The 12,305-nt window shown below is 36.0% G+C and overlaps 1 protein-coding gene across 1 annotated transcript; it reads right to left on the bottom strand.

Annotated features, from left to right (window-relative positions):
• Positions 1-1,211: 1,211 nt before the first annotated feature.
• On the bottom strand, positions 1,212-9,238 carry TRIADDRAFT_36885 (expressed hypothetical protein; the record flags this gene model as incomplete). Its single annotated transcript, XM_002107633.1, has 14 exons — positions 1,212-1,363; positions 1,471-1,746; positions 1,857-2,045; positions 2,114-2,188; positions 2,286-2,458; positions 2,580-2,614; positions 2,731-2,835; positions 2,927-2,998; positions 3,067-3,131; positions 3,198-3,256; positions 3,382-3,451; positions 3,656-3,736; positions 3,970-4,221; positions 8,716-9,238. The coding sequence occupies 14 exons, from the start codon at positions 9,236-9,238 to the stop codon at positions 1,212-1,214; spliced, it is 2,127 nt and encodes a 708-aa protein (XP_002107669.1).
• Positions 9,239-12,305: the final 3,067 nt, after the last annotated feature.

The raw sequence follows: 12,305 nt of genomic DNA, 5'->3' as shown, positions 1-12,305 counted from the left end.
TTTGTTTATAAATGCGTAGTCTTCTAATATTAATCATTATATTACTGTATATTGATTAATTCGCCACAACGTATAAGATTATTCTGGTTAGCTTAATTATAAATTAGAATTATTAGTAATAATCCTCTATTTCATAATGTATATGTTTTGTTTATCTTCAGTACTTCAAGACTATAGGTGTTAGTGTAATGATTTACATAAATAAATTGTTTTATCTTTTGCAAAATGTTTCATCCCTTTGCTGTAGACAGTAGTAAATGGAAAGAAGCACGTGCTTCAGCAACGTAAACTACTAAGTAGCAAGTCTAGTCAGGGCTACCAAACCCTCCACCTCCTAAAACGATGCAAATTCACTCAATACTGACTACTACATTGCATCGCTAGCATTCCAATTTCCCTGTAAAATTAAGTGGGACAAGAGGGTTTAGTTGTCCCTGGCCCAGCACGTTTTGAAAAACAACTGCAAGTTCATTTCACGTAGCTATTCTTAATGATCGAAAGAGAATATTCATTAAATAATTTTATTTGTTTAGATAACTTAGAATTCGATCCTGTCAACATTTAACTATGCATATTACATTGACAAAGAGTTACAGACTACGTAAAATTCCGTTAAAATTATATACCGTGAAGGAAAAAGCTAGCATTCAGTTTTAATTACTAATGTTTCAAACAGAAACGGCAAAATGATTCTTAGCTTATTAATTTAGCTTTAGCAGGATCTAGTAACAGCAAGGTACGTATGGTACAATTAGTATCAAAAGCACAGAAATAAGCGATCTACTATGCAATAGTACACCGGTCCAGAAAATCATGAGCCACGAAACCTAACATAATCAATCAATACTACAAGCAATTCTCAAACATCAGGTAATTCGATCTTCCATGACAAAGCGACATGTTACATATACCAATAGGAAATTACACAATATGGATAACAGATTTTTAGTAATTAAATAATTAACAAAGCTTGTATCCCAAACATAATTAATAAATATATTAGAATGAATAACGTATACATTATTGACGCATTTCTTTCGTTGGTCAGCCAGAAATTTCTAAACGTAATTGAGTACGTCCTTATCATATCATAAAGTAACAAACATATCAATGACATTGTCATTTGCTGCTTCTACACAGTAAGGAAGTGCTACTGTGTCGTCTATAGCTTATTAATGCATCGAACGGCATGCACATAAATTGCTTTCTTTCTAGGTATACATTTGCTTGATATCATTTATATAGAATTGCTTAATGCTATGACGTCTTAGTTTCAATGCAGCAGTTACAAGTTCGCTTTCTGGTGTCCATAAATCCGAGCAAAGCTTAATTTTTCGAGGTACTTCAAATTTTTGTAACTTACCTAAATTGATTAAAAATTATTAAATCGTACACGTTAAATAATGTAAACTAGTTGGTCAAGTACTGTACACAAATTAGGCTACGATCACTTCAGAACTCATAGCTTACCAATCTTGGCAACACGATGGAGATCATCAATGACCTTTTGCTGTAGTTTTTCACTTTTACACAATTCTTCCCAATCTTTCGTATCGATATTCAAACTTCCAGCAGCATTACGCAACGTTGCTTCGGTGGGGACAACAAAGCCAATTATATAGTCTTTATCACTTTCCGCATAAACGCAGATATTGTCAATAAAATTGCTGCCTTTGAGAATGGCTTCAACTTTTCCAAGAGAAACATATTCACCAGCTTGCAATTTGACTAAATCTTTTCTGCGATCTAACATACGAATAAGAGGTATTTGATAGTAGATATCGTAAGATTATATATACACATGTATCATACCCTATTAAAAAATGCTGATACAATTAAGATTATACAAGCCATACCTATGACTTTAAGGCAACCATCAGAATGCCATTCTCCAATATCTCCAGTCATAAACCATCTCTTTCCGTCCATTTCGACGTAGCTTTCTCGAGTCTTTTCCTCATTCTTGTAGTAACCAACAGTTACATTGTGGCCACTGATACAAATTTCTCCTCTCGGATATGGCTTATCGTGTGTGGTATAACCACCTGTAAAATTAAAAAGTAGTTTTACAAATCTAGCCAAACACCTATAATTCATCAGAGTGATAACGAACCTTCGGGCCAGTCAATTAATTTAATTTCGTTGCAAACGAGTGGAGCACCAACTCTTCCGGAACTCAAATCAGTAACTAATGATATTACGATGGAATAAAACATACATTAATTTAATGGGTTCACTCTTGAAACTTTAAGGCAGTAGTTTACAATGGAATGAATTTTATTTACCATCGCACATAGTGCCAGCGCCGCAAGTTTCCGTTAAACCATAGCCTTGTCCGACAGGACAGCACAAACATATATTCATAAATTTCTGTGTTTCAGTTGAAAGCGGAGCTCCTCCACTAAGTACAACTTTAATTTTTCCACCCAATAACTTTCGTGTTTTCGAGAAGACTAGACTGTAATTATTATGTAAAAAAACCATACCTTTAATGGCAGGCATTCATTACTAGTATTTCACATTGTACAGCACAATGTATTTGCATATCTTAGACGTCATTATAATTAATTAATACCAACCGATCTAACAGTGGTGTTCCACCTCCTCTGCTAAGCTGTAATGATATTAAGTACAATATATTATTACAACATAACGTATTACTAATATAATTAAAATCAAGTCAAATATTGCTATTTTATTAGGCTACTAAGGGCAAAATCGAAGTCATACCTGCTTCATCTTGTAGTTGTATGCAAAATTAAACAGAGCCTTTGTGAAGGCATTTCCGCCATTCACTTTGGTATAAACTGCTTTACGTATTCTATCCATGATAGTCTAATTGATAATTATATATTGGGACGTATAATAAGATTTTTGTTTTATGTATAAGAACGAGAAATTCATACATGTCAAAGTTTCGTATTACCGGAACTGCCGCCATTACGGTCGGTTGTAACTCGCTTAAGTCACCTTTGCAACCTTTCTTAATGCCTGTTGACTTTAATGGGAAAGTGCAAGTTTTTAAGAATCATTTTTTTTACAATTGTGTTTTGGTTCTATCATTACCTGATCAGAAAGTGTATTGGGAGAAGAATACCCAATGGCTGCACCAACTGATAGTACCGTATTTTCTTTTGAGGAAAGAAAGGGAAAGTATTATGCAATAATCCGACGCAAGAATGTCATGCAATATTTACCTGCAGCCAATTCCAATACATGGGCTAAAGGTAAATAGCCTATGTACGAGTCGTGTGGTCTATACAGAAAAAAATAGATTTCACGTTAATAGTATGCTCAACGCACTAACGTAGCCAGTCATAAAGATTGAAAAAACAATATTAGCTTTCAAAGTCATGCTTGAGTTCAAGACGTAATACCTACCGAACAAAATTATACCGGGTTGACATACCGACAGTAGCACCCACAAGATTGCTGTGCGAAATAACTACGCCTAAATTTTTAAATCATTTTAATAGATGCAACATGTATTTAGATTAAAGCATGTAAAATATCTTGATGATATTTTTTATAGTTATGGTAACTGCCAAACCAATCAGGTGTGGCAGAAATAACTCCGGTGATAATTCTAGTGACGGACATTCCAGATTAAAGTGAACTCTTCAAATGCAATTAAGCCAATCTATAATAATATTACCTTTCGGCATCCCAGTCGACCCGCTGGTGTACATGATAACAGAGATATCATCAGCACTTGGATTATGCAACTCAATCGATTCTATAAAATCAAAAAAACAAAGAATGTCTTAGTGTACAGTACCATCTACAATTTTTTCATCTGGTCCTATTTGCATACTATTGCTAAACAGAAAACGCGTGCATTTTGTTGCTGTTATATTCTATTCTTGAACAGCATACCCATCTTACAGTTGTAAGAAAATTTACTATATGTATGGTATTCTATAAGTATAGAATCAATGTTTTTAAAATATATTGTGAAATAATTCGTACCACCTTCAGATTTCAAGCCGATCTCTTCGGTCTCCTGTAGTGATTTAATCTGTATGTCTTTTCTAGCAGAATCTAGGAATGAGATATCCTTACTTTTTCCAAAGTATATGAGAGTCTTTAGCGTAGGCATTTTTGAACTTAAAGAAGTAAATTTCTGGAGCATGTTCTCGTCGACAATGACGAGGGAAACTTCTGTTTCGTTTATGGCATGGATAAGAGCGTCTTCGCCAAGTGTTGCGTAGACTGTAACAACTAAGCAAAAAAAGAAAAAAGCAATACAAAAAATCAATAGAAGCAATAAATATCTTATTGTAAAGGGCAATGAGTAGGCAAACTGCGTATAAAATTGGTTAAAAATAAAATCATGTAAGTGGCTATCAAAATTCAGTAATTTAAACAATACGTGTTGCCATTTGGATTGATAAAAACAGATGCAAAGCAGAAGGATCTAAAACTCTGTTAGCATTATCGTTATTGATAAAAAGTAGACATTGTACTATTAACATGGCAGTCTTCTATGCGAGCTTCTAAATCTCGTACTTTGAAGCAACTATAATCTAAAACAGCATTGTGTATCTATTGTAAACAAAGCAATCATTTTAAGGAAGTAACTGGCTTAAGGAGGCAGAGTGCTATAAATTGCGGATAATAAAGTAATATCAAACTTAACCGCTTTTTAGTCAAGCATTGCAATATACTGTCCCTATCGCTATTGGCGTATACTATAGACGGAAGCATGTTCAGTCTTCGAGGTCAGAATTTTAACTATAGTATGCGTTACAACAGTAACACTACTAAAGTACATACAGTATAGATTTGTAGGAAATGCAATTAAGTTGGAAAGCCAGGCTGCACGTACATAAATTATTTACCATGATGTACTGTACGTTATGTTCTCATAGCTTATCATCGGTCATGCATATCTAACCGTCATTGATCGTTTTCCGAATTAACGTGATGGTGACTAAGCAAAAATTTGCGACCATTCGTCATGAACAGTAGTAATATTGCACTTTTACAACTTAACCCTCAATACGTTATCGATGTAACTTCCACTGATATTCATCATGTACTCGTATATCATGTCCATGGATCATATCTGATCTTGACGCCCAAAAATCACTATCTACCGTAAGTTGTTATAAATACTGTATGCATATACAGTGCTGTACAGCAAGCACTGTACGGTAGATAGAGAGGTCTGTCTCTCTCTAGAGGCATTGATATTTTACCGTAGTGCTAATAAAAGCATGGAATTATAAAACTTCAACGTGGAAATTTATTATTAATGCAACGTGGCATTTTAGCACCCATCGTAGTATTATAGTTTTCCACGAATAACATTACACGTGTATGTACATATCAAATACGTTAATTGACTGCATCTTCAGCATAATGAAGAATGTAAATGGCCTTGGACCAATAGATGAAACTTCCATGCAAAAAAATGGAAAATAGCGTCTAGTATTGAGTAACAACGCGTTATTATGTTACGCTATATACATATGTACTGTATAAATAAATAGAATGCGTACGGAGATAAAACGCTCCAGTTTACGCGAGAAAGTCTTAATGATATTTGCACAACTCAAATTCTACAACGATGTATCGACTGTAATTTTTGAAAAATTTTGATTCCAGCACGTGCAGTACTGTACAGTCAAGATCGTTCATTACGTGGGGGCCAAGTGTGCATTAGAATCCTTAATTAAATGTACAGTACCAAGAAACGACTTTTTTTGTATCAATAGAATTGAGGTGTTGGCTAATTAATTTAATTTCATTTAACTTTCTGATTAGACCTTTCTGGTATTAAACACTAAAAGATACAAGAATTCGTATCTGAGGACGTTATCAGTTATCACAACACCATTCATTAAAATTCATCGAGAAAGCTACGGTTACAAATTACTTTTCAAATTATAAATGATCGTATGACACCCCCAACAGGCAATCCATGCTATAAATAATAATAATAATAGATGCATTTATTAGGTAAACTATTACGCCATCCCCAATTTAAGAGTTATTGGCAGAATTTCAACATTCGATGCACCCTACAGTATACAAAATTGGTGTTTTATTGAATTGTAATTACTAATTAGATCGGAAAATAGCACTGATGGATAGGGTAGAATAATCCCGGATAATTTTCAATTGATCAGTCGGCCTTTTTACCGAAGAATACGCATCGGCTAGTTTATTATTAACCCGCGAGTATGATTACCACGCTGAACATCTTGCTTCAATGGGATTCTGGAAATGTTAAATATTTATTGGCTGATCATTGTAGTTGTACAGAATGACATAAAAAGGGTAACGATACTATAGCATCAGTAAGACGCAGTGGTAGTGAAATTCGAGCAGTATCTCCAATTTTTAGCAACACCGATGGAGATCACAGATCCAATCTAATTTTGCTCCTAAAAAACACTGCAGAGTGCATGAACATATGCGCAGTCTACGTCAATGAATCGCTTGTATAGTGGGGAAGCAGACGACATAAAGAGTATCTATGAAGGAGCTCATCACTGCTGTATCTTTCTTTCCCAGCATAATTCATGCGTCAGTTCAAATTGAGAAAGCTAAGTAAGAGATTACTGGCAAAATTCCACCACTAAAGGGGTCACTTCAATTTAATCTGTGAAATATAAATATTACAGCTATACATACGCTGTAAAGCGTGAAACTTTGATAAAAAATAAAAAGGTGATTGCTGTCATCGCATCATCCGCTCACAGCAGCACAGTCAATACTTGGACGAATACGTGTCTGATTGTTGACATTGCTAATATAGTTGACAGATGTACAGCATCAGAAGTGAATAGTAGATATTACAAAGCAATCTTGATCGTCACTGATTAATTTCACCAGGCTCAAGTGTTTACAAATAGCACAATTGAACAGCTTGAATGAACGTTCAGTAGGTATATGGTACAATTTGTGTTGAACTAAATTGGATCACTTAACAGTCAGCAATTGGATAGGTTGATATTGAATACGATAGTACAGTAGTATTTCTCAAGAGTATTATTATTTCTCCTAGCCCATCAGCAATAAGGGCTAGCGGAAGAAGGCATTCCATTTCATTGTGTCCACTAATCGGAATGTTCCAACATAGTCAACAACGCAGATGTCTATTTTAGACCTTTCACTACCGTAATTCTTGTCTTACAAAATTTTGAATGCCAACCACGCAACATGACTACCGCACCTTGTTTACACCCCCTTTATGGTGATTTAGTGTCCGAGTGTACCGTCGTGTAGCAGGTGATGTACATTACAATACTCTGCTTAGTAAGCATTCGATTTATCCGAGATGACTTGGTTTATGAACGATTCACATTAGACTGGCTAACACTTCACGGAATCAGTCTCTACAGTTTTTAAAGAATTCAATTGACGTAGGAAAAAATAATCTAAATCCTCCTTTTGAATTCTACTATCCATGATGAATGCAGTACTCATTTTATTTGATGAAAAGGTGTTGTAAGACTACAGCTGATGTCGACCCTTGCATTATGGATTTGTCTGAAAGTCTCTCCAATTGATCAGTTTGCAAGGCATAAATCACAGGCATCGCCAACTCATCACTAGAGTCTACAAGTATGGGTTGGAATGATCCATAGGAGTAGAAACATTCGACATCATAATGAGTAAAGTAAACCATTGATATCGTCCAGTAAATCGTATACAGGACTAAACATCCAAACGTCTCCGGTGAACAAAAGAACCTCCGATTATCCTTGCTATACAAAGCCATGACAGTCTGGCATCGACAGTGTATTGTGTTGCGATGGCTTTCTTCTAATTAGTGAAAACATGTCAATATAAAAAAAACCCAGGAAACTTTTTACGGCAGTCATCGTTGAGAGGAATCCATTGGCAAAATAGGACACCCAAATTGATCATTGCAATATACAATGACAGTTTGAATATCGTCTGTATATTACTTTCATCTAATCCTGCTTACGCTACGTACATATTGTATCTGTATGATGAATAGGAGTTTTCAATTTTAAAGAAAAGTGTTTTTATGCCGACACTAACCTAGTCTACTACGCTTCCCTTCTCCTCAACATCAACAAAGTTAGGATGCGGTACAGTATTCGAAAAATAGTGTTTGTTATTCTTATTCCATTTTTTATATTACACTAGTTTTCAATCCGTTATTTACTTGAAGAGTTTGTCAAATAACTCGAGGCAAGTTTAAAGAATTTCATTTCCAGCATAAGCAATTACCGCCGGGTCATCTCGTGCTTTGTATCGCGCGATGTAACCGTCGCTTGTGACCACGGTTGGCTTTGCCTTTTTTTCCAGTACACAGTACAGTACTGTAGCCACAATGCAGTCCTCGTCAGTACGGTACTGTATGGCGACAACGTTGTAGTGGTCGCTATATGGTGAGCTACTGTGGATTGCGTCGCCAGGTGTACTATAAAATCAATCTGCTAATGTGGATCGCGCTGGCTACTTGGTAGTAGTAAAACGCGCGTTAGGATCTCGATAGGATAGAACGACAGTAATGTACTGGCAAATTATTCCATCAACGTTCAATTACGAGTTGAAAATTGAAGTGATTCATTCTCTTTTTGCATCCTAGCACTCTATCATATCACTTACTAGTTTACAGTGACATATCATTCATTGACTTGCATTGATCAATGATGGAGTAAGTAAGCGTATCCATGCGGCAATATCACTGTCAGACAATTTATAGTGTAATTTGGTTTGAACTTCACTTACCAATGACGGAATTGGCCAGAGCGGCATGGGCACTCATCAACCATTCTGCCCGAGTCTCGGCACAAATAGCAATCTTATCCTTGGGTTGTATACCAAAGGTAGTCAAGCCACGGCTGATGGCTTGTATTTTTGTGTCTACTTCTCGATAAGTTAACCACTTGTACTTTCCTAAGATTAACTTCTTGAAAATTTTACCTGTCGATTGTTGCTCCTCTTCTTCACGCAATAATTCACGTGTACCAAGGCAACGATTATTAGGATATTTTGCAACTGATCGTTGGAAAAGTTTAGTCAGTGTGCCGACGCCAGCTTCCGGTACTCCTTGAAGTTGTTCAATGTTAACATCACGGTAAGGTGAGATGCCGTTCTGTTCAGGGCAACTTGGCTTGGCGAAGATTTTTTGACCTGTAGTGTTCTTTTCGACAACAATCAAATGATAAGGGATATAAGTGAAAAGATCGAATAGCTGTGCAATAAAACTAAATATATAAACCAAAAGGTTTTGTACCGCGGTACTGCTCATTTCTGATGGTGGGAAAGATTATGGACGATTATGATTTGTGTGACAATCAAGGTAGAAGACAAGTTATAACGACGGTACACTTTTGTGATTTTGCTATTTCAATGGCCACGTCGAACGTAAATAGGGCAAATATGCTTTTCCTTGATTACTGAATACCTAAATACAGCACGATAGCGATTGATTTGCTGTAAAATAAAAAATAAGACCACCAAAAGAAAATAACCACTCAACTCCAGTTAGGCACAAGTTGTTGACTATGCAAGAAAGCTTGTTGTTATTACTGTAGAATAAGTCAAGAGAAGACGAAAAGAGTTGTTTTTCACTTTATCAATACGCGGTAGTACAACAGTAAGCTACCATCCAACCATATACGCACAGCTTGGAAACGTTGACAATCTGCCTTACTCTAATGTTGTTGTTTTCGCTTTTCTAAAAACAGCAACAGTAAAAAGGCGTGTTAATGACTAACGTGATGTGTACCAACTTCAGCGCAGTACGGTATGGTACAGTACGGTATGGTAGTGGAGCGTAGTGAACTACAGTATTCTCCTCTCCTGTACAGTAAATAGTACTGTAGTCAACCAGCTTGCTGTCAATCAGTCAACCTGGCCAGTCCTTTCCTTTTGTTTATCGCCTGACTCTTCGCAGCGTTACGCCATCACATTCACCATCAATCAAATGATTCATTCAATAGTACTGTACTCGGTAGGGCAATACGACAGTACCGTTTAACAATAACAATGTTGCAGTCAATCTATCGTTGAACTCAACATGATTGAGTACAGTATTCCAGTAGTGGACGTCCTATACACTACTGGAATGTATATGGGGTAAGCAACACTACAACAGACTTTTACACTTTATTGGATGGATTGATTTTCTTGTACAATCTTGAATTCTGTCATGTACACTTGTACAGTAGCTCATCGCCAATGCTGATGGAAATTTCAAACATATCCATTCAATTGTATAAAGTATGAATGAACTTTGCCATAGCAAATAGAAAATCGAGCTATTATTATTGGATTTGAACTACTGATTACAATACAATACCATATACTGGCGGTACAGTACAATTGAATTTCTAGTTTTACAGAATCGGGCTGGGCCTGTCAATCTTCTTCAATGGCGCAGTATGTCATGGATTATGTTCCCAAAAATGATATACTGTATTCTGCATTTCCAGCCCCACCAAAAAGTGATAGACAAAGGAGGATTCCTTGGTAGAAATGGTGACAGTCATCCAATTTGGATATTTTATCCTCATTGACTGTTATTCAATATCACATTGTCATCAGATCTTTGCCACGGACTTTTGGACGAACATTCAGTGCAAAATCTCCATACAGAACAACAGTACGGTAGGATAAAAACATATGACTGCATCTGTTCACCACATTCCATAGTAAAATACAGCACAGAATCACACGGATCTGACCTGGTCGCTTGTACTTACACAGTAGCGTACAATAGTATAGCACTGTGTGTACAGTGATGTACATAGCGTACATAATGTACTGTACATACTGTAGCATGAAAGAAAAGAAAAGCAAAGAAAGGAAAGGAGTGAACCCTTTCAGGTGCACGTGGCTGACTTCACCGACCTTGCACATGTGTTATCTATCCGACTTGACCGTATGTATGCTACTAAAAAGAAAGCAGCGTACTTGTACACTTTTTTCCAGCGTAGTAACAAATTTGCCCTAATTTACAGTATGAAGTTAATGTCAATATGCACTAAGATACTACATTTTCAATCGTTACAATGCAACGATCAACAACGATAACTATCACGCACAAAACGGTTCGATCAGCAATCAACTATTTACAAATCAACCCTTACCATTCACTGGTAAGCGTACGGAACAAAATTCTGTGCAGACGGGAGATTGTTATTGGCCAAAAAATTCCAATTCGATCTGATGTAGAAGCTTACAGTACTGTACTGTACGTTATTTATCAAGGAGATAAAAATAGCTCCATTGTCATCGACTTTACACATCATAATGCAAGCAACATAGCGATCATTGTTTATTACAATGAATAACAATGAAATCTCATTTTTTTAGCGTCGCCCGCAATGTCTCAAACATTTGTTATCGCCAATCACACGATTTTCTAGATCAAATCAATCAGCCAATCACATTTGCGGGGCGATTCTTGGTTGTAGAGAATTCCCGCTTTTTGTACTATGCACGCTTACTGTACACTGTACAGTACAGTACAGTATCATGCAGTATACTGTACAGTACTGTACTGTACTGTAGCGTTAAAAGCGCTCCAAGTTATTAATAAATAAATAAATAATAATAATATTTTTATGTTAATATACACAGTAGTATATTATATTATATACAGTACTGTACTTCATAATAATAATGAATTCGTTAATCAGCATTTGTTATGGCAATTCAGTTTAAGCCATATTGAATATGAATTTAAGGGTACGTTTAATAGCAATGCACAACGTTGAATACGGTAGTAAAACTCTCTGACGCTTTGTTAATTTTTAAGTTTAACTTTGAATAGCAAGAGGACAGGCCGGAGGTCATGCATGGGTCAAAGTTCGATTTACCGCATGGAAAGTTATATATGCAATAATATACTGTACGGTACTGTCAGGTCTAACGGTACACTACAGTATACTGTACTGTACTGTACAGTACAATATGGTTAGAATATTGTACAATACAGTACGGAACAGTCCAGTATACAGTACATTGTACTGTATGAACAGGACTCCTGTACTGTACATTTTTATACAGTACAGTATGAAGACTTTCCACGATGAAGAAGATGTACAGTACTTTACAGTGTGCTGTATGTGATACTGTTTATTTACCTTTTACGCCTATTTTTTATTTACTGTACTGTACTGTATTACTGTATATTATTATACTGTATCTTGAAGAGGGAAAAGGCGGAGTCACGAAGAACGGCCATGTCTTGTACTAATATTGTGCAATGGATATAAATCTGTCTACACTCTACAATACAGTAAAAGACTTTACTGTTACCTCTGTGACTGCATCTAGAGTGTATAGTGACTGTACTAAACTAGGAACAT

This window comes from Trichoplax adhaerens, genomic scaffold (genome assembly GCF_000150275.1).
Source record: "Trichoplax adhaerens TRIADscaffold_1 genomic scaffold, whole genome shotgun sequence".
Classification (NCBI taxonomy): domain Eukaryota; kingdom Metazoa; phylum Placozoa; class Uniplacotomia; order Trichoplacea; family Trichoplacidae; genus Trichoplax; species Trichoplax adhaerens.
Note: the sequence above shows the minus strand (reverse complement) of the source record. Positions and strands in the feature narration are given on the sequence as shown.